General features: G+C 39.3%; 1 protein-coding gene across 4 annotated transcripts in view; it reads left to right on the top strand.

The window, feature by feature from the left end:
* The window catches only part of PRDM5 (PR/SET domain 5), a 328,080-nt gene that overhangs the window by 122,987 nt on the left and 180,615 nt on the right, over positions 1–24,478 (top strand). For 3 of the 4 annotated variants that reach the window (XM_073603356.1, XM_073603364.1, XM_073603346.1), the window contains 2 exons: positions 7,177–7,270; positions 21,665–21,825. In XM_073603356.1, the coding sequence (XP_073459457.1) occupies positions 7,177–7,270; positions 21,665–21,825 (255 nt within the window). Of the gene's footprint in view, positions 1–4,672; positions 4,706–7,176; positions 7,271–21,664; positions 21,826–24,478 lie in introns of all 4 variants that reach the window. The other variant, XM_073603336.1, reaches the window with a different exon arrangement.

Below are 24,478 nucleotides of genomic sequence, written 5' to 3'. Positions count from 1 at the left end.
AATGGTTAAAATCCATGTCAGATTTTTTCCTATTTGTGTCTCATCATGGAGATTTCCCTTCACTTCCTGTGAATAAGTGAAGCAAGTACAGCAAGAAATAAAAGGAAATGTCTCCAAAGTGGCACTCCTAGACAGATGCCATTAGAATATGTGTTCCCATTGGAAGAATTACCCCTCCTGTGGCATCTCACATATGTTGAATTTTAAGTCACTTTCTGTATCAGGGACAATGGCCATCAGGACTGATACTGAGGGTTAGAAATGAAGTTCTAGTTTGTGGTAACATGTCCGTACATTGGCTGATCACCAAATGGTGAACTGAATATACTGTTTGTTGATATCGTTATCCAAAGTGAACCTCTAGTTGCTGCACAAAGTAATGCATTTAGTGGTGGTTTATCTATAAACAGAACAAAGTGAATGAAAATTGGGCAATGTAAGTGATATTTTATTCTTTGTAACTGCCACTTTTGGTTTAGTACATCATAAGGTGCACGATTCACAGGCAGATTTAAGGCATCCCCAAAGCATGGTATTTAAAGGATAAGTTCACCTTTAAAAAAAAATAATAATACATGCACATTTTTTTGCAGGTCGGGTCAAGGAAGAGGATGCAGGAGCTGGAACATGTTAAAAGTTCCACCCTGAATACGGGTGGAACATGTAACATGTTCCAAAGGTGAACTTATCCTTCAACGAAATTTGGTATTTTTAATGTTGCTGTTTAACCTCTTCCCGCCAGCTACACGCATATATACGGCCTCTCGACGGATGGGCTTTAATGCTGAGAGGCCCTTTGTAAACACAAAACTGTGCTGAGAACGTGTGCACTCCCAGCACAATCACAGCGGGGAATGGAAAGCTCCCGGTGTATACATACGATCGGGAGCTTTTCAATCATGTAACCTCTGTGACATTCAATCACCACGGTCACATGACCCGAATGCCTGAAGTTCCTTAAACGTGCGGGAGGAGGCTGCAGGAAGGGGTTACGCCTTATTAATAGAACTGCCCCCCACTTATTGGCATTTTTGAAGGAGCTATAGGCAAATTTTTTTTTTTCATTTGGATAGCGAAAGAGAGGGCTATAATCCCTGTCAGTTTTTAAATTGCCATCTGTGTCCCAATGGGGACCTTTACCTTTCTGGTGAAAACCCCAAATTTGGGATTTTCTTTTGCTTTCACTTTCAATGATAATTGTACACAGGACAAATAAAGACAGCAATAAAAACTGACATGTGCTCTAATCCCTCTTCACTCTACCAAAACTAAAAAAAAAGTTTTGATTTTAGTTATACTTTTCTTTAGCATTAGTACCCAGCTCAATGCCCATCTCCCTGTGCCCATTGACAATCCCTTGCCTATTAGCATTGAAAATAGCTTTGTTACCAACAGCATGAAGCTGGCCAGGAAATGTTATTTAACAACAGTTTTTTTTTTCTTTACAAGTGTCACTTTTTCTTTAGTACATCCTACAGATGTGCCACTTCATAGACAAGTTTAGGGCATTCCCAAAGCATGCTGTTTATAGGAATTGTTAACTTGCAATGTTTCACTGTAAGCATTATTAACTTAAGCTGCTTTCTACTGACTTTTTTTTCCATTTGTACAGTACATGTCCCCTCTGGCAGTGCCCAGCTCTACTTGCCCTTTGTTTGACAAATTCATTCCCCGCTAGTCTTGAAAATAATTAATGTTCAAGATTCTCCTCCCTTTGACTTCAGTAGGGTTTGCATTAAATCCAAGCAGATTTAACCATCACTAGTGACAGTCCAAAAGGGACACAGATGTCAATAAAAAAGCAGACTGAAGTTCTAACTCTTCCACATGCTATATTAATAAAAACAAAATTGTCCCTTACATACTCTTTAAAGAAAATTATGTAAGATAATGATGCTGATTTATTGAAGGAGTTGATAAACACAATACATTGTATGAACGTTTACTTCAATTATCCAATACTGTAATAAGCAAATTCCTGTTAACTTCTTTCATCTACACTTGATTGGATAATTTAAGTCAATAGTCGCACAATTTCTGTGAAGATTCTCATCTCCTTCAGTAAATCAGCCCAATATAATTCAGTAAATTCAGATTTGTTTTCAGTTCTTAACATTGATATGCAGACTAGCTAAACACCAGTGACAGTGACAGGGGCTGGGACATATTATTTAGTGCAAAGGGTGCCTAAAGAGTAACTCCACTTTTTTAGAAAATAACATTCCCCTCGGGGTGATCTGTGTACATTGCAAGCATTATAACAAACTTTGTTGCAGATTCCAACCTTGAGTTATTCTGAAGAAATAATTGTTTGTCTTTCTCCATGTGCAAAGTGGATGAGAATTTTATTATTATTATTATTATTCAGGATTTATATAGCGCCAACAGTTTACGCAGCGCTTTACAATATAAAAGGGAGACAATACAGTTATAATACAATACAATACAATAGGATTAAGAGGCTCAGAAGAGCTTACAATCTAATAGGGTGGGGCAGGTGGTACAAAAGGTTGTAACTGTGGGGAATGAGCTGGTGGAAGTGGTAGGAGATTAGTTGGAGACGTGATAGGCTTTCCTGAAGAGATGAGTTTTCAGGGATTGCCTGAAGGTAGCAAGAGTAGGGGATAGCCGGATAGATGGAGGTAGTGAGTTCCAGAGGATGGGAGAGGCTCTGGAGAAATCCTGGAGACGAGCATGGGAGGAGGAGATTAGAGAGCTTGAAAGCAGGAGGTCTTGAGAAGAGCGGAGAGGTCGATTTGGGTGATATTTGGAGACAAGATTAGTGATGTAGCTTGGGGCAGAGTTGTGAATGGCTTTGTATATTGTGGTTAGAATTTTGAATTTAATTCGCTGGGTGATTGGGAGCCAGTGTAGAGATTGAAGTAGAGGGTTGGCAGACACTGAGCGGTTGGTAAGGTGGATCAGTCTGGCAGCAGCATTCATGATAGACTGAAGAGGGGATAGCCTATGGAGCGGTAGGCCAATGAGAAGGGAGTTGCAATAGTCAAGGCGAGAGATAACAAGGGAGTGAATGAGGAGCTTGGTGGTTTCATTTGTTAAAAAAGGGCGAATTTTAGAGATGTTACGGAGGTGAATTCTACAAACTAATGGGAGTGATTTTTTAATTATTAATCAGCTGCTACACTTGCAGGGGTCTAATGAGGAAAGTTGCAAGGTCTGCATCCCTTTAGATGTGATTTACCTTTGGGAGTATATCACTTAACCACTTCAGCCCTGGAAGGATTTATCCCCTTAATGACCAGGCCATTTTTTGCGATACGGTACTGCTTAACTGTAACTGACAATTGCATGGGCATGCGGCGCTGTACCCAAATAAAATTGATTTCCTTTTTTCTCACAAATAGAGCTTTCTTTTGGTCATATTTGATCACCTCTGCGTTTTTTATTTTTTGCACTATAAACAAAAGAATACCGACAATTTTGGAAAAAAACAGTATTTTTTTTGTAAAAAAACTAATTTCTTCATCAATTTAGCCCAATATGTATTCTGCTACATATTTTTGGTAAAGAAGATCCCAATAAGCGTATATTGATTGGTTTGCGCAAAAGTTATAGCGTCTACAAACTACGAGATTGATTTATTACGTTTAATATTTTTTATCGTTTTTACTGGTAATGGCGCTGATCAGTGATTTTTAGCTGGACTGCCCGTAAGTGACATTTTTGGGGACCAGTGACACCAATACAGTGATCAGTACTAAAATAAAAGCAGTGATCAATGTATAAATGACACTGGCAAGGAAGGGGTTAACACTAGGGGGCAATCAAATGGTTAAATGTGTTCCCTCAGTGTGTTTCTAACTGTGTAGGGGAAGTAATGACAGAAAGAACTCAGAGATCGCTGTTCCTGATTACTAGGAACAGACGATCTCCATGTTCTCCCCTATCAGAATGGGGATCTGCCTTGTTTACATGGGCAAATCTCCGTTCTGCCTCTCTGTGAATTGTGGGTGGCCGGCGGACGTCTCAGCACTACATTTTGGCAGCCATAACAGCCTATTCAGCAATCATTTTTTGCATCCTCAATACCTATTCTTCAGCCACAACACAGGCATTTCCTTATCACTTTAGCCCCCCCCCCAGAGCCTTACCTAAAAACTTAACACGAACACACCTTGGAGGGAACAATTGTGATCAAAGTGGAAGTGTAAAAATTCTAACCGGCAACTCAGATTTCTGTATTTTGTTTACTCAACCACTGTATATGCAGCACATGTTCATGTGCCTATGTGTACAGGCACATTGAAACCAATTAGCTGCATTTAGATCTGTAAAAAAATAAAATAAAATATGCCTGTATGCTTAACGCTGAGTTTTTAGGTAACAGTGTGCAAGATGCCTTATATATTATATATATTCTATATTCTTATATATTCTAGGTGAATGTTATGTCAACAATAATATTTCATGGTAACATTCATTATCCTTTGATATACACAATTGATTGCCCTCTGTTCCAGCATATATTAAAACTATTGCACACTTCAGGGTTCTTAACATCCATGCATTCCCATGCTTTATAATAAGTATACTGCTGCATAGGTTCATTTCAGCCAAGAGTATATGGCTGGTGATGATTGTTTTGCCTTGTAGCTGTTATATCTGTATTTGTCTACAGCTTTGTAAGATCTGTTTTCTTCATACCCAACAGCTGTGTAAAGATGAGATTGCTGAACTGATGTGGGTAGGTTCCTTTCTGGAATGCGGATATTTTCCTTTGTTTGTGATATATAACATGGATTTTTTTCCTATACTTCACATCATTCTGTATTCCATAAACGACATAGATGCAAGGTTGTTTTTCCAACGCTTCTAGAAATCGTTATGGTTTATATATTTTATATTGGATGCCCATCCAAAGTTTTTATTCCTTACAATGGACATTTTACTTCTAAGTTACACAGCCTTTCTGAAGACTGGAAGAATTAAATGTTTTTAGTCACTTACTCACTGCAAGTTTGGGAATTCCATTTATTTTCCTCTAACATTTTATCAAAGAACAGTTCATGGAAGCCACAGAAAACTGCAGTGTTTTTATTTCCTTTTAAACATGCAGTTGCTATAGATTTCATCCCCTTTTGGTTTAGGGTAGGTGAAATAGATTAAAAGGAACCAAAGTCCCTTTCACTAGACTGCACTTCATTTTAGATAACTACTAAATTGCTGTACCACGGGTGTAAAATTATAAACATGAATGCACATTAAAAGTGGGAAAAACGCTGATAGCACACTGTAAAAAGCACCTCTATATTCCTGCACACCAGGTCAGTTTTTCAATTTAATGAGTGCCTGTGAAAGGTGTAATATGCTAACATCATCTCAGCCTCTAGAGTTAATAAACCTACCTTATGCCTTCCCATCTCCGAAGGCTATCTATTGGTCAGTGAGGCTGTCCATTACAGTGATGGTCCAATAGTAAGGCATTGCAGATAGGAGGTGGGGCCCTGCTATTAACCCAGCAAGCAGGGGGATATATGCATACGAGAGCACCTCTGGGTTTGGGGCACCAGGGGCACTGCTTTGGAAAAAAGGCTTGACATACAGGTGCCTGGAGATAGCAGGTTAACGTTTCCCACTTCAGGTGTGCTTTAAAGCATACCTCTACTAAAAATGTCTGTAGAATGAACCCTGGACATTTGTTTTGCATAAATAATTTTCTAGGAGGGTATACTCTTCTGTATGCATACCCTAGCACAGAAATGTTGAACCTTTGTCAGGTTCACATTTAAATGCATGAGGTGGTGTGATTAACATTAAATATTAAAAGTAACCCCAAATTCTTTAGTTAATAACAACTTAAAGTAAAGAAATACAGTAGCATTTGCCTAATTTCTTGCTTAGAGGAAATGTGCAATATAATACAGCAGATCTTCAGATAAACAGGTATTATGGAAATGTTCTTTGGAGCTGTCTTGCAGGTAGCAAAAAATCATATTTGGCTCCCAAGCCACTGTTCTAGTGCATGGTATATCTATAAACCATTGCTCAATTCAAATGTATGGCTCAATATGAATTACCTGATATTACACTGAAGCTGTTAAGGATTGCATCTGGTGATGCTAGAGATGTAATTTTTTTGATAGAAAAAATTCCCCAAATCATTTCTGGAACATAAACAGCAGTGTACGCCCTTGGGGTATAACTTTATGCATACATCATACCTGTGTGAGTTTAGACCAGTGGTCTCCAAACTTCAGCCTGGGGGCCGGATGTGGCCCTTTGCTTGACTTCATCAGGCCCTTGGGACACTTTTCCTCCCACCCAAGGCACTATTCCTTCTACACCAACAATGGGGCATAATTCCTGTTACTGATACCAACAATAGGGTTCTATTACTATCACTGACCCCAACAATGGGATACTATTCCTCCTACTGATACAAATGATGGGACACTATTCCTCCCACTGATGCTAACAATGGGGCACAATTCCTCATATTGACACCAATGATGGGGTACTATTCCTTCCCCTGATGCCAACAATGAGGCACTATTCCTACCGGAAGACACTAATGATGGGGAATGATTTCTTCCCCTAATACCAACAACGGGGCAATATTCCCACTGGCCAAAGTCTGGCCCCCTCAGAGTCTGAAGGACAGTAAACTGGCCCTTTGTTCATAAAGTTTTGGAGACCCCTGGTTTAGATGTTTGGCTGTACAGTGTATCTCACCACAGAGATACACATGATAGCAGATGACAATTTTACTATCTGTCAATATGGTATGGTTGCTCCATAGAGTGATTTAGGCTTCTCCAGTAGTTAGCAATCATTAATTTCATAGCTATATTATCAAATAATATTGTCTCCAGTATTCATGTAGTCATTTTGTACACTGTTCCTAATTTCATTAAACGTAAACACCACTCTTCATCCATTAATGCATGCACGTTTATGCGCTAAACATAGGCAATTAATTTTTACTAAATAACATTTGAAACTAATAATTGATTTGTACCCAATATAAAAAAAATTAACAATCTGTGCAGATTAGAAATGTATAATTTATGGTACTTTATTGTAGTTCAGAATTTTTACCTTACTCCATGTAAACATATTCACTGTTATTAATCCCAACTCATTGCAATTTCACTGCAATTATCACAATTAGCCTGACTAATTTCTGTGAATCTTTTCTTTGTAATCTGCTTGCAGACTCATTCTGAGGAGAGACCATTTCAATGTGAGGAATGCAAGGCTTTGTTCCGCACTCCTTTCTCACTGCAAAGGCACCTGCTAATACACAACAGTAAGTGCAAATATGAGGCCAAAAGGACACCATCGATTTACATATGTATATCCCCTTTTTGAACTAAGAGGAACGCTTTTCCTCAATTACACAATATTTCAGTGCACAAAAAAAGATAAATTAGAGCGTATAATGCAAATCAATAACATGGCATTAAACAAAAGTTTTAACTGAAGACATTGTTAAAAGGTGCTTGAGATCTGAACCTCTTGCTCCCTTTTACACCCAGTGCTGCCTTCCCTTTTTGTTTGACCATATACACACAATATCATAAAATGTGCCACTTTATTCACTGGGTTTGGGAACAATTATCTAAGCTGTGTCACATCAACAAAGAAGTAAACAAATTGAGGAAAAAAATGAAAACGATCACTGTAGTAAAGTACAGATGTTTTTTCTCCTTTTAACGCTGATGAGGTCAGGTCTCTGCCTTGTGTAATTTACCATTTGATATCAAATAGAAATACTGTTTCATGACAATCATTTGCAAAACTGATGCAAAAAATAACATTTATCATGTGTTTAAATATAGGTTTTTGCTGACTGATTTTGATAGTATTAATAGTATTTGATAGTATTAACAAAAACTGTTTATTCCCTCCCTATTTTAAAGGTTAGTACAACTGTACAAGTGTAATAATAATTTTACATTAATGTAACTTTTTTTTTTACAATCAAACTCCTGTCTAACACGGGTTAATTTACAAGAATAAAAAATGTCATAGCGCAAGACTTCCATATCACGGATTGTAATATATGCAATCATTTATTTTTAAATTGAAACACATTCCCTGGAATTCATAAGGACTGTTGTCGATAGATTTTGTGAAAGTGTCTCACGTGCGTTCTAAAAGTGTCACATAGTGAGCCAAATAATGGCGCGTACAGACGATCGGACATTCCGACAACAAAACCATGGATTTTTTCCCAACGGATGTTGGCTCAAACTTGTCTTGCATACACACGGTCGCACAAATGTTGTCGGAAATTCCGAATGTCAAGAACGTGGTGATGTACAACATGTACGACGAGCCGAGAAAAATGAAGTTCAATTGCCAGTGCGGCTCTTCTGCTTGATTCCGAGCATGCGTGGAATTTTGTGCGTCAGGATTGTGTACACACGCTTGGAATTTCCTACAACAAATTTTGTTGTGGGAAAATTTGAGAACCAGCTCTCAAACATTTGTTGTCGGAAATTCCGACAGCAAATGTCCGATGGAGCCTACACACGGTCGGAATTTCTGACAAGCTCGCATCGAACATTTATTGTTGGAAATTCCGACCGTGTGTATGCGGCATTAGTGTACCTGTCTAGTACCTGTACTTGAATTGGTGCACGCTGCACCACTTTTAGAACACACGCAAAACATTTTTGCAAAATCTGCCAGCACCAGGATATCTCTTTTTACACCAAAAGAGAGTCAGTCATTCTTAATTAGTTCCACTTTCGCAAGATACAAACTGTCACTATTTTATTTTGAATTTGATGCAGGCATTGGGCTACAATATTAAAGTGGCATATTTAAGAATTATCTGATATGGCGCATGTCAAAACTAAAACTCTCACAGATGCTTCATGAATTTGGTGCAACACATAAACAAAAGGGATTAACGTCAGAAAAATGGCACAGAATCTTTATTGAATTCCCTCCACTGAATTGAAGGATGTTACTGTGTCTTGAACATTAAAACATTATCTTGAAGCCTCATACATTATTGGGGATGTCAATAATTGTAATTTATTTTAGCATATACACAGAAGCACCTAAACTAATTTTAAGTGCCTCACTTTTAAATTTCTGCTACATGAACACACCATGGGCATGACGTTACGAAAGTCAAGCTTTTAAATACAGTTGCCTAGGTGACACATTATTTGGAAGTGGCCTTTTAGCGTTATGTAGCCTCTTTAATATATTGAACCTGAAAATTAAATAATGTTTTAGTGCATTTGCACATACTGAGGAACATCTTATGTGATATTACTGTCAGTAACATTACTGTCATGTTATACCACTTTAAATCCATATTTATCCTTGTATTGTAAGGTTTGCAAACTACTTTGTAAAGCTGATACAGAGCTTAAATTAACTTTTTCTTACAACCTAGTGGTAACAATGGTGCTGCATTTTTTACCGTAAATCTTTATTATCAAATAGAAAACAGAGAAGAAACAATATGGTACATTATGCTGCAATAGCAGTACACCATATGTATAGGCATGATAAATACAGAATAAAGAATTTTTCCAATGAACAAATCATACAAAGGTCAGGTAGAAAGGTATTAGAGGAATAGAATAATCTTGGGTTCTGTGGTGTGCACAAGTATTAGGAATTCAAAGTGACAAACAAATGCATAATTACTAAAGGTTATGAACAATGAAAATTAGGCACAGAGTACACATTTTTTGGACAGATTCCTAGTGCATTATACAATGGGAAGCTGGGAAGCTTTTAAGGATGATTTGAGTCCTTGATGCCATTGCGAGGTGGTTTGCTTACTAGCTTATATATAAAAGAGATTCCCTTGCGTAATGAATTGGGGCCTTCATAAAATTTCAATAGGTGCTGTAGTGAAGGATTGTTAGGCCAGGAGATTCGTGAGAGGGCAGAACATATGCTTAGATACATGTAAAAGTTCTTGGGCTTGATGCCAAACTGGGTACTTAAGTCTTGAAATAAACTGAGATGATCGTTGTGTATAACTCTCCTACAAACTTGGTTCCACCCGAGATCCAGTTAGAGAGAGATCTGGAGAGGGCAATTGAGATATTGATATGCATAATTCTCTATGGAGCTCTTTTGTAAGGGTAGGGCTTTCATTTTAGTGTGTGCTCTGAGGCTGGACTATCACTATTTGAAAGTGCATCCAGTGATTTAGAGTATTATTTCTTAGTGTGTGAGGGAACTGAATGCAGTCCAGTGTTGTTTTTTTATATAGTGGAGTCTTGTCAGGGAAGTGAGCAGGGTGAGCAGTTCTTTTACCTCCCTCTGTAGCAGGCTGTGAACAGGTAGAGGTGTCAGATGGTGCACTGTACATATCATCCTGGCTGCCAGAAAAGCTTTGTGCTCCAGTATCCTCCTGTGATCGTGAACTGACATCATCTTAGGAGCGCTGCATGGCTGATGCTGAGAAATAGTCTTTCTGGCAGTGAGGTCCTTGTGATTTTTTCTACACTTGCCGTCTAGGTGTCCTATGTGTTGTCTCACCTTTTTTGAGGGGAGAGCAGGAGATAGAGTCGCTCTGTGTTGTGGTAGGTCTTCAGCTGAGTGGAGCCATGGATTCAGTCAGCCATCTGCGGTAGGTCTCCAGCTGAGTGGAACTGTGGATTTTTTCAGCCATCTTGGTCCACAGTAGGCCACACCCCCGACTATTTGTAAATGGTGTCGCATTTTAGGTATACAGTATATGTAAATCCACCATGCAATCATAGTGAAAAGAACAAATATTTAGTTAACAACACACATTTACTTAGCAGCCTGGTGGTAAGTTTTTTAATACAATCTACTAAGTTCTTGAATCATATGTACTGAGTTCATAGCCACAGGTAGTTCTTTTTAGGGCTCTTGGGTACTTTTTTGGAGTTAAAGTGATATTAAAGGCTATATTTTTTTAAAATAAATTAAAAAATATATTGTACTTACATGCTCTGTGCAATGATATTTCACAGATAGACCCCTTACCTCCTCTTCATGCAGTCCACTGCTGGTGCTGTCTGCTTCTCCTTGATCCAGGTGCCTCCTTAGTAGGCCATGTGCTATGGGGCACCTGTACAGGCTTAGTGTGTCCATAGACACACAGCACTGGTAAGCTAGACCCCCACTCCCTCCTAACAGGAGTTTGACTGACAATAGCTGGAGCCTTTGACTCCAACTGCCTTCGGTGTCTTGTGTGAGACCAGGAAGATTGGAGAGCCGTGCTGCAGCCAGGACAGCACTGGCTCAGTGAGAGGAGGCAGGTAAGTGTTTAGAGATGGAGGGGTTGGGGGGACAGTTAATGGGGCCTTTTTTTTCCTTAATGCAGAGAATACTTTAAGATAAAAAAACTGTTTAACTTTAGAATCACTTTAAAATACATACGTGAATAGAATTAGATTTTTTTTTTAAACCAGAGCTTAGAGATCACTTGAAGTAAAACTTAATATACATCAGAAGTGTCAAACTCAATTTCATTGCAGGCTGCATCAGCATTATGGTTGTCTTCAAATGACCGGTTGTATTTGTAAATCTATATAAACATATCTACTCCTTATTATATTAAATTGCCTCTGCATTCAATTTTTTACTGGTTTTATTACTAACTTAAGATTTAGGCTGTGACCAGGTGCAGACCAGCACAGAGCCCATTCACTGTAGAAAATGATGCAAGTCTGAAAACGAGGGTTGCACAACGCTGGTATCATCCACAAGAAACTTGTTGTGATTTGCAGATTGAACAAAGCTATCATCCATTTTCCCAGCTTTATTTTCTGTAACACAGGACTTTAACCACCTCCTGCCGCCTTATAGTAAAATGACGGCAGGCAGGATCCCCTCTCCTTCAGGGACAACGTCATATGATGTCGCCCCAGTCTTGCTGCTCTAGCACGCCTGAGGGGGCACGCAGTGTGGTGATCACGGGCGCGCTGTGTCCCTGGGACATGCCGCAACCCCGATCTCAGTAAAAAGCCGATGACGTGGCTCTTTACCCATGTGATTGGCTGTGTCCAATAACAGCCGATCACATGTAAAAACGGTAGTGTCAGTAATCAGCTCTGCTTGCCTCACACTAACAGATTATTGTAGCCCCAGCAGTGCCCAGCAGTGATGCCACCAGTGACCATCTATGATGCCAATCTGTGCCCATCAGTGACACCAAAGTGTGCCCATCAGTGATGCCAATCTGTGCCCATCAGTGATGCCAGTCACCAGACACCTTTCAGTGCCTGCTCATCAGTGCTGCCCATCAGTGCTGCCTATCTGTGCCATCTATCATTGCCCATAAGTGCCCCCTCTCAGTGCCCATCAGTGCCGCCTAACAGTGCTCATCAGTGCGGCATATTAGTGCCTCCTCATCAGTGCCCATCAGTGCAGCCTATCAGTGCCCATCAGTGCCGCCTCATCAGCGCACATCAGTGAAGGAGAAAAATTACTTATATATATGAAATTAAGGGTCTATAATTTTTATCATATCCAAAAAATCCATAAGAAAACACATGATACAAATGCTATAAATTGATTTGCAATTCAGTGAGTAAAATAAGTATTTGATCCCCAAGCAAAACATGACTTAGTACTTAGTGGAGAAACCCTTGTTGGCAAGCACAGAGGTAAAACGTTTCTTGTAGTTGGTTACCAGGTTTGCACACATCTCAGGAGGGATTTTGGTCCACTCTTCTTTACAGATCTTCTCTAAATCTTTAAAGTTTCTTGGCTGTCGCTTGGCAACTCGAAGTTTCAGCTCCCTCCATAAATTTTCTATAGGATTAAGGTCTGGAGACTGGCTAGTCCTCTCCATGACCTTAATGTGCTTCTTCTTGAGCCACTCCTTTGTTGCCTTGGCGGCATGTTTTGGATCATTGTCATGCTGGAAATCCTATTCATGACCCATCTTCAGTGTTCTGGCTGAGGGAAGAAGGTTCTCAGCTAATATTTTACAATAATACATGACCCTATCCATTAGCCCCTCAATGCGGCAAAATTGGCCTATACCTTTAGCAGAGAAACTGCCCCAATGCATAATGTTTCCACCTCTGTGCTTGACTGTAGAAATGGTGTTCTTAGGGTCATAGTCAGCATTTTTCTTCCTTCAAACACGGCGAGTCAAGTTAATACCAAAGAGCACACTTTTGGTCTCATCTGACCACAGCACTGTCTCCCAATTCTTCTCTGAATCATTTAGATATTCATTGGCAAACTTCAGACGGGCCTGTACATGTGCCTTCTTAAGGAGGGGGACCTTGCGGGTGGTGCAGGTTTTAATCCATGGTGGCGTATTTTGTTACCAATGATTTGTTTGGTGACTGTGGTCCCAACTGCCTTGAGATCATTCACAAGTTTCTCCCGTGTAGTTGTGGGCTGATCCCTCACTTTTGTCATGATCATTCTTACCCCATGAGGTGAAAACTTGCTTGGAGCTCCAGACCGAGGACGATTGATGGTTATTTTGTGTTTCTTCTATTTGCGAATAATCGCTCCAACAGTTGTCTCCTTCTCACCAAGTTTCTTGCTGATGGTCTTGTAGCCCATTTCAGCCTTGTGCATATTTACAGTCTTGTCTCTGATGTCCTTTGACAGCTCGTTGGTCTTGCCCATAATGGTGAGGTTTGAATGGAAGAAAGAGATTCTGTGGACAGGTGTCTTTTATACACATAATGAGTTGTCTTTAGGAGCACCTTCTTAAATTAACAGGACTAATCTGTGGGAGCCAGAATTAGTGTTGGTTAGTAGGGGATCAAATACCTATTTTACTCACAGAACTGCAACTCAATTTATAACATTTGTATCACGAGTTTTTTCTGGATTTTTGGTTTATATTTTGTCTCTATCATTTAAAATACACTTTTGGTTGATATTCTGTCTCTATCATTTAAAATGCACTTTTGGTTGATAAAAATTATAGACCCTTAATTTCTTTGTAAGTGGGCACTGTCACTCCTACATGAAGGCCTAACTAACTGCATGAAAGTAAACCATGGTTCTTCATTAACATTGGCCCATGAAGGCCTTTGTAAGATTCACTAGCAGTGGTCATCTGTTGTTTTGGTTTGTCTTAGTTGAATGTTTTTGAAGGAAAACCATCATGTACCACAGAGATAGATAGATAGATAGATAGATAGATAGATAGATAGATAGATAGATAGATAGATAGATAGATAGATAGATAGATAGATAGATAGATAGATAGTAAAGCTAATGTCCTAACATTTTATTTTGCAGAACTATTTAATCAAATGTGTAAAATATTAGCGTGTGTTTTAAATAGAACTTTCTTAAAAACACAGGAAGACATCTTACTTCCTGGTGAGATCAATAAGAAGTCTTGATAAATAGACCAATAAACAGCCTATATAGTCTAGGCAAACCACATATTTATTATGTTGGCTCCACAGATGATGAAGCAGAGTGGATGTCTTCCATCTCCAGCACAAAACAAATCCCCTATAGGACACATCACAAGCAAAAAGCAGACATGTTTTTCTAATTGGACATTATCACACATCTGGCTTCCATTAAATGACATGTGGTTACTGGCCTCATCCTCTTCTGGGCTATACATTTGAAGAAAACATTGATCTGTTAAATTATTGTTAATTTGTTAATATTTTTAAGAATGCATAGTGAATCTGAAAGTACACAAAAAAAAGTGCTAAAATGATTACCTTGACGAAAAAAGGGGAACATTTTTTTGGGCAAGTGATATGCATGCTTATTTTACATGGAATTTGAAATAGTTTTAGGCTACTTTCACACTGTAGCTATCTATGTTTAAGCTCTCGATCAAACAGGCGCTGAGACCCATCCTCCATGCTGAGTTGCTTTTTGCTGCATGTGCATCCACCTTGGAGCTGTGTGTAGGCAGCCCAGAGAAATGAAAGCAGATACAGTGGTTGCACAGACAACGGTGCATGAATCCAAACACACACTGTCTGCATTCAGATCTGTGTTCCCGCTGCTGCCCGCTATTGTACTTATAAAGTAGTGCAAAAAAAAAGGGGGGTGGGGTTTGAAGAGAAAGTGCCACTGTCTAAGCATAGTATACTAGACAATACGGGTAAAGAAATGTCAGAAAAGTAGGTATAGCACTCACATACACAAAGATGAACACACCATGTCAATGTGTAAAATTATGTCAACTGGCAGTGGCTTCTAAAATCCTCCAGTGGACACGGAAAAATAAAGAAGAGGAAAAGAAGAACCCACTGTCTAAGCATAGTAAGTAGTGAAGGAACTCAAAGAAAATGGTGAAAGAGAATATATTGCACTTACATAAATGGTAGGAGTATATGGCATCTCAATAGATCTACTGTGAAGACCTTGTCAGGTGCAAACTCATACTTTAGTATACGAGCGTATCAGTTGACACATTTTCTTGTGTTCTCATCTGGATATAAAATTATAAAAAAACGTAAAAACAGTAGTGTGTAGAGGGGAGTAAAAATGCACTCACATTTGGGAGCTGAAGCAATGGCATTACTCATAGGAGTATTCCAGAAGCCGCTGTCAGCTGACATCATTATACAGCACATATTGATGTGCTGTGTTCATCTTTGTGTATGTGAGTGCAATACCTACCTTTCTGATATTTTCTTTTACCCGTATCTTCATGTATACTATGCTTAGACAGTGGCGCTCTCTCTCCCCCTCTTTTTTTGCCTTACATGTACTTGCGAGAAGACTTCAGAGTTCGCACTAAGAAGAGACTGCTGATGTTGTGTAAGTGTGTTCTTTTCTAAACAAATTGACTATTTTTATGAGGACTCATTTTTCCCACCTTTCCCTCCCTTATAGCGGAGCTTTGTACTAGTTTTTGCACTGTTGTGCTGGGCTATACACACTACACCTCCTAGGGTCAGTATTTGTGTATTGCATTTTATACTTATAAAGTAGTAATATCCGTGTAAGTGCATTAAAAGTCCCAAAGGCCTAAAATATTTTAGTTCTCTTGCTAAATTATTTTTCACCACACACGAGCTGCTAGGTAAATCAAGGTGTGTTTCCACAATCCCTATACATACAGAGAACTCACAAAATAGAAGGCACCTTGTTATTAAAGTGATTTCAAAGGTTACATTTTGTTTTAAGTAATAAATGTCATACTTACCTGTTCTGTGCAATAGTTTTCCACAGAGCAGCCCCGGTCCTCCTCCTTTTCCGGGGTCCTCCATCAGCGCTTCTGGCTCCTCCTCCCTTCTGAGGTCCTCCATAGCAGTCACCTTGCTCATGCGGGCTTGATCCCAAGCCAGAATGTGTGCATCTATTGACACACATAGTGTGGCTCAGCCCCGTCCCCTCCTCACAGGATTTGATTGACATGTATGAATTCACATTCATACATACATATACTAGGGCCAGTTTAGACAGGAACCAAATAACCTACAAGAATGTCTTTGGAGTGTGGGAGGAAGCCCACACAGGCACAGGAAGAACATGCAAACTCCATGCAGGTAGTACAGACTCTAGTGCTGCTATGTGGAAGTGCTAACCACTTAGCCACTATGCTACCTCAATTAGAGGATGTTGGGGGGGGGGGGGGGGGGACTGATCTCAGAAGGTTTTTTACCTTAATGCAAAGAAGGTAGAAAAAACTTCTACCTTAACAAACACTTTAAATAAATGTCATACTTACCTGCTCTGTGAAATGGTTTTCCACAGAGCAGCCCCGGTCCTCCTCTTCTGGGGTCCTCCACCAGCGCTCCTGGCTTCTCCTCCCTTCTGAGATCCTCCATAGCAACCATAGCAATCAGCATGTGTGCATCTATTGACACACATAGTTTGGTTCAGCCCCGTCCGCACCTCACAGGATTTGATTGACAGCAGCAGGAGCCAGTGGCTTCTGGTGCTGCATCCATGTCTATTGAGGAAAGAGAGCAGTGCTGTGGCTCTCTCCACCATAGCTCTGGATCGACTTTGGGCTCAGGTGAGTATTTATTTATTTTATTTCAGGTACCTTTATAACACCATTAATTTACACAGCGTTTTACATGTATATTGTACACTCACATCAGTCCCTGCCCTGAAGGAGCTTACAATCTAAGGTCCTTAATTCACATTCATAATGTATTAGGGCAAAAAAAAACCTTCTGCCTTTACAACCACTTTAAGTAAAGGTCTCCAGCTCTTTATGTCACATATGTGTCTTCCTCTCTCAACAAATAGAAAAACTCCAATATTTAAAAATGCTAATATGTACCCACAAGCCTGCATTTTTATCCTGCAGAGTATATGCTAATGGCCACTCCTCCAGGTGCCAATATATGCTAACATTTTAAAACTGTCCATAGTACCTTTATCATAGTGTCCATAGTACCTTTATCATTATGGAAAGCACATATTACAGTTATAGGTAAAGCTAGGAAGATATCCGCTTGAATGATATCGCAGGATTTCAAACAAATGATATATTAGGTAGAAATTGTATAGTGATCCCATTAAATTCCTTGAGCAAATGGAACTGCTTACCTTTTCAAAGAGTGATGAATTAGGTCCGCTACCTACAAAAGTATATAATCTGTATGGCATCATGGAAATGGAATTGGTGTAGTTACAAGTATGGGAGGTGCCCAGTGTCATGGCATCACTATCTCAATAGTCAGTGAACTGGAACATATATGCATTCTGTAAACTTTGAAAAGCCTTAGCAGTTCTGCATGCTTGTTCCATGTCAGTAATTCATTAGTAGGGATAAGCAAACCTGTCCAGGTTTGGTTGGAGTTGGCTTCGACTAATCCAGTGGAAAGTTTATGAACCCCAAGCATAGCACCTAACCCCACTAAAGTCTTTTTTGTGGTAAAACTATTTTCTGTCTGTTTTCAAGGCTAGTAGGTAAGCTGATGTTAAAAAATGTTGTGAGTAGCTGTATGCTGCTATGGGGGACATATACCAAAGCAAAAAAAAATAATTAATTAAAAATATGATTCAGAGTAGAGGGTCTTTTCATGCAACATTGAAAAAACTAGTAGAAGTTCAGTGTTAACCCCTTCCCTACCAGTGACATTTACACACTAATCAGTGCATTTTTATAGCACTGATCGTTGTATAAATGTCAATGGTCCCAAAAATGTGTTAAACGTGAACGATCTCCCTGCCGCAATGTCACAGTACCACTAAAAAGCGCAGATCACCGGCATTACTAGTAAAAAAAAAAAATTATAAAAATGACATAAATCTTTCACGTAGTTTGTAGACGCTTTAACTTTTGCGCAAACCAATCAATATACACTTATTGTGATTTTTTTACCAAACAATATGTGGAAGAATATATATTGGCCTAAACTGATGAAGAATTTTGTTTTTTAAAAACATTTTTGGCGATATTTATTATAGCAAAAAGTAAAAAAAATTGTTTTTTTTTTTTTTTTAATTGTTGCTCTTGTTTGTTTATAGTGCAAAAAATAAAAACTACAGAGGTGATAAAATACCACCAAAAGAAAGCCCTATTTGTGGGAAAAAGGACACAAATCTTGTTTGGGTACAGCGTCGCACGACCGTGGACTTGTCAGTTAAAGCGACGCAGTTCCAAATTGTAAAAAGTGCTCTGATCAGCAAGGGGGTAAAATCTTCCGTGGCTGAAGTAGTTAATAGTAACAGTTCTGCTAAATCAACTGAAAAAAAAACATAAAGTGATTTTAAAAGTGCATATGGAGAATCAAAATCTACTCAATCTTTTCAATGAAAGCTTATACAGTGGGGCAAAAAAGTATTTAGTCTGCCACCAATTGTGCAAGTTCTCCCACTTAAAAAGATTAGAGAATCCTGTAATTGTCATCATAGGTATACCTCAACTATGAGAGACAAAATGTGGAAACAAATCCAGACAATCACATTGTCTGATTTTTGAAACAATTTATTTGCAAATTATGGTGGAAAATAAGTATTTGGTCACCTACAAACAAGCAAGATGTCCTCCACTCATTACCTGTATTAATGGCACCTGTTTGGACTTGTTATCAGTATAGAAAAGACACCTGTCCACAACCTCAAACAGTCACACTCCAAACTCCACTATGGTGAAGACCAAAGAGCTGTCGAAGGACAACAGAAACAAAATTGTAGACCTGCACCAGGCTGGGAAGACTGAATCTGCAATAGGCAAGCAGCTTGGTGTGAAGAAATCAACTGTGGGAGCAATAATTAGAAAATGGAAGACATACAAGACCACTGATAATCTTCCTCGATCTGGGGCTCCATGCAAGATCTCACCCCGTGGGGTCAAAATGATCACAAAAACGGTGAGCAAAAATCCCAGAACCACACGGTGGGACCTAATAAAAGACCTGCAGAGAGCTGGGACCAACGTAACAAAGGCTACCATCAGTAACACACTACGCCGCCAGGGACTCTGCAGTGCCAGACGTGTCCCTCTGCTTAAACCAGTACATGTCCGGGCCCATCTGAGGTTTGCTAGAGAGCATTTGGATGATCCAGAAGAGGATTGGGAGAATGTCATATGGTCAGATGAAACCAAAGTAGAACTGTTTGGTAGAAACACAACTTGTCGTGTTTGGAGGAGAGAGAATGCTGAGTTGCAACCAAAGAACACCATACCTACTGTGAAGCATGGGGGTGGCAACATCATGCTTTGGGGCTGTTTCTTTGCAAAGGGAACAGGATGACTGATCCGTGTACATGAAATAATGAATGGGGCCATGTATCATGAGATTTTGAGTGCAAACCTCCTCCCATAAGCAAGGGCATTGAAGATGAAACGTGGCTGGGTCTTTCAGCATGACAATGATCCCAAACACACCTGGGCAATGAAGCAGTGGCTTCAGAAGAAGCATTTCAAGGTCCTGGAGTGGCCTAGCCAGTCTCCAGATCTCAACCCCATAGAAAACCATTGGAGGGAGTTGAAAGTCCGTGTTGCCCAGCGACAGCCCCAAAACATGACTGCTCTAGAGGAGATTTGCATGGAGGAATGGGCCAACATACCAGCAACAGTATGTGACAACCTTGTGAAGACTTACAGAAAATGTTTGACCTCTGTCATTGCCAACAAAGGATATATAACAAAGTATTGAGATGAACTTTTGATATGGACAAAATACTTTGTTTCCACCATAATTTGCAAATAAATTCTTTCAAAAATCAGACAATGTGATTGTCCGGATTTGATTCCACATTTTGTCTCTCATAGTTGAGGTATACCTATGATGACAATTACAGGCCTCTCTCATCTTTTTAAGTGGGAGAACTTGCACAATTAGTGGCTGACTAAATACTTTTTTGCCCCACTGTATGCCACAAAAAATTAGATACAAACATACTCAATCTAAACAGTGAAAAAATATATATCAAATAAATATGTATACAAATATATCCAACTATAACGTGCATATGGAACACTGTGCGAGCACACACAATGTAATACGAAGTGTAAACTGTGACTTCCAATGCTATAATATTGCAAAGTCCACCAAGATCCCAATGTGTTTGTAGGAAAAAAGATAGCCCATCCGCAGAACACACTTTGTAGTGAAATTACACCACCACTGCAAATTTGAGGCTGCTTACCAAATGGTATCAACCCTCATTTGCAAACAGGATGGATTCAGGTTGACCCCCATGCCCCTGACAATATCATATATGACTAAACATGTTGGGCAGAGCTAGATTGCGCTTACATCATCATGCACACTGTTCCCAAAAAAATGTGGGCGTTTTTAGGAGGACAGTGTTTCTCTGCCCTACTCCCCTATTATCAAGAGAGCTACCAGAAGTATAATGCATAATTATCCATTCCCCCCCCCCCCCCCCAATATTTTGGGGGAAATGGATATGAGAAAGAGGCCCTTGTCCTCTGACATTGAGACAACATGTCTCCCCTTCCTCATGCAAGATACCTTCTGGTATTTGTAGAAATGGGGGATGCATGCCCACTGCCCTCCTTTTCCTGGTTACCCAGGCTGCATGCCTTGATCAGGGTCTGGCTGGAATATTAAAGAGAACCCTATGTTTTAAATATACCTTTTAAAAAATCTGACAAAACCCTGAAAAAGTCCTTAATTACAATAAAAAATGTTAATATAGTTGCCTTATGTAAATGTATCATTAATTTACGATGTCCAGCAATGTAAACCATTGTCAATCATGACAATCCACTGTTCAGAGTTTCCCCACTGCCACAATGACCTGCTGCCTGACAGTGTACTCCTTCTGCACTTCTGTTGGAAATTACAAATCCCCTATGCTGCAGTAATGTAAACACAGGGGATTCTGGGTAACATTGTTGACCAAATTATGGTCATGACATAAAGTATATAATCAATGACATTGCCTGGGATCCCAGGCTGTTTCCTTACATTACAGCAGCTGGAGATTTGAATGAGCAAACTGGCCAATTAGGGCCAGTGTGTTTGGCAAACAGGCTGGATTCAGGTTGAACTCACGTTTGACACAAATCGTAAACTCATCCCTTCTCATTGGTAGGAAAGTCAGGATTAGGATGACAGACCTGGTGCCAGTACCTTTAAAAATACATTCAGAAGTGGCAGCTTACATGTTTTTATGCTTACTGTTATCCTTTACTATCACTTTTCTATTAATCATTTTATGTATTACCTGTTGATTATTATGTTGTACATGCTGTATATATTTTTTTTCATTTGTAAAAAAAAATACAGACAGATTAGCTATTGCACAATTTTTGTGTTAGTTTTATTTTTTTGAAAACATTTTATTTATTAATTCTAAGGTGAACGCACGTTTAAGTGTGACCACTGTGATGCTACATTTAAAAGGAAAGACACGTTAAATGTTCACATACAAGTTGTGCATGATGGCCACAAGAAGTACAAATGTGATCTTTGTGACAAAGCCTTTGTGACCCCTTCAGTTCTAAAGAGCCATAAAAAAGTAAGTGTCCTTGTTCTTCTTTCCCACAAATCTAATTTATTGGTTCTTTTCATTGCCGTTTATTAAGATCTTCAGGAAAGGGATAGTTGAGATGTAACACTACATTCCCAATTTCCTTATCATGACACTACTGCATCAGCTAAAATGTGGATTAATAACAAAGTTTTTTTTCTTCCTGTTCTAACAGCAGAGTAGGATTGCCGTTTTTTTCAATATAAAACTGTATTCACCTCAAATTTGGTAGAATTGCTTTGTAATTCCTAGGTCTATTATCTTTCAGGACCTTTTTTTATTTTTTTATTTTGGGGGGGGGGGGGGTGTGATACCCAACCATCAAAATCTGTGACAAATTCTCTATTATGGTGACTTTTTTTTTAATATAGTGAGGAAACAACAAAATCAACCTATTTCAGAAAAATACCTCCAGTTGGGGGGAAAGGCTGGAGCCTCTATCAATCTTCCATTAATGTCTTTATATATATATATATATATATATATCTATATATATATATATATATATATATATATAGATATATATATATATATATATTTATATATATATATATTGACTTGACCCACCCTTTACAGCTATAACAGCTTCAACCCTTCTGGGAAGGCTGTCCACAAGGTTTAGGAGTGTGTTTATGGGAATGTTTGACCATTCTTCTAGAAGTGCATTTGTGAGGTCAGGCACTAATGTTGGATGTGAAAGCCACAAAGTTGGGAGCATGAAATTGGCCAAAATGTCTTGGTATGCTGATGCCTTAAGAGTTCCCTTCACTGGAACTAAGGGGCCAAGCCCAATCCCTGAAGAACAACCTCCCACCATAATCCCCCCTCCACCAAATGATTTGGAGCAGTGCACAAAGCAAGGTCCATAAAGACATGGATGAGGAAATGTGGGGTGGGGGAACTTGACTGGCCTGCACAGAGTCCTGACCTCAACCTGATAGAACACATTTTGGATGAATTGTGAGCCAAGCCTTCTAGTCCACATCAGTACCTGACCTCACAGATGCGCTTTTGGAAGAATGGTCAAACATTCCCATAGACACACTCCTAAACCTTGTGGACAGCCTTCCCAGAAGATTTGAAGCTGTTATAGCTGCAAAGGGTGGGCCAATGCAATACTGAAACCTACGGATTAAGACTGGGATGCTATTAAAGCTCATGTGCGTGTAAAGGCAGGCGTCCCAATACTTTTGACAATATAGTGTGTGTATGTGTATATATATATTTATTTATTTATTTATTTATTTATTTATTTGTAAAATCCTGGCCCAGGTTATTTCTTTCCCAACAAAATTAGAAAGATAATAATGTTCATGCTTTCCTAAATGTTTAAGTAAGGTCGACATTAGATTGACTCTCCTCTAATCGAGATAGATTCCATGTTTAGATCAGCTGTGTCAGACAATGAAAAATATGTAGCTGTATTGACTTTCTTAGAAATAGTTTCCTTTATATTAACAAAAGAATCTTAATTGTGCTATGTGCTTAGCAATTGTATTTTAATAGAAAACAAATCCTAATGCAACAGTAAAGAAGCAAAGAATGTTTTAGACATGCAGAAAGACTAAACCACTTTGGTAGTTAAACGAAAAGTGCTAGTGCAGGATTATTATTATTATACAGTATTATTATATAGTATTTATATAGCGCCAACAGTTTACGTAGCGCTTTACAACTTGAGGGTAGACAGTACAAATACAATTTGATACAGTAGGAATCAGAGGGCCCTGCTCCTTAGAGCTTACAATCTAAGAGGGAAGGTCAAGAGATACAAGAGGTAATAACTATGGGTGATGTGCTGATTGAGAAGATAAATGTACAGTTGTTAGGTGGGGGCCAGATAGGCTTCTCTGAAGAGATGAGTTTTCAGGGATCGTCTGAAAGTGGATAAAGTAGGAGAAAATCGGACAAATTGGGGTAGAGCATTCCAGAGCATGGGAGAGGCTCTGGAGAAGTCCTGTAGGCGAGCATGGGATGAGGTGACAAGGGAGTTTGAGAGCAGGAGGTCTTGGGAGGAGCGAAGAGAACGATTAGGTTGATATTTTGTGACTAGGTTAGAGATGTAGCTGGGGGCCAGGTTTTGGATGGCTTTGTAAGTTATAGTTAGTATCTTGAATTTAATTCGGTGACTGAGTGGCAGCCAATGGAGAGATTGGCAGAGGGGTGTGGCAGACGCTGAGCGGTTTGTGTGGTGGATGAGCCTGGCAGCAGCGTTCATGATGGACTGAAGTGGGGATAGCCTATTTAGAGGTAAACCAATGAGGAGGGAGTTGCAGTAGTCGAGGCGGGAGATGACCAGGGAGTGGATTAGAAGCTTTGTGGTGTCATTGGTTAGGAAGGGGCGTATCTTGGAGATGTTGCGAAGACTGAGGCGGCAAGCTTTGGATAGTGATAGAATGTGATTATATCAATAAAAATGATAATAATGTGCATCCTCACATGTGCATAGACGTAATGTCCCAAATTCAGGTAGTGTGTGTGTTTGGGATATTGCGTCAGTGTGCATGTGCTACTTTACGCAAGGAGCAATGCATAGCTGCGTACAGCTGCCTTCACCCGTTCATGTCTATAGGTGGCTGTGGAAGTAAAATAGGTGCCATAATTAATGTTAGCGGGATAAAATAAGCCCCATCATTAATGT

This window comes from Aquarana catesbeiana, linkage group LG01 (assembly GCF_042186555.1).
Source record: "Aquarana catesbeiana isolate 2022-GZ linkage group LG01, ASM4218655v1, whole genome shotgun sequence".
Lineage (NCBI taxonomy): Eukaryota > Metazoa > Chordata > Amphibia > Anura > Ranidae > Aquarana > Aquarana catesbeiana.
The sequence above is the reverse complement of the archived record's forward strand: the minus strand, read 5'-3'. Positions and strand labels throughout refer to the sequence as shown.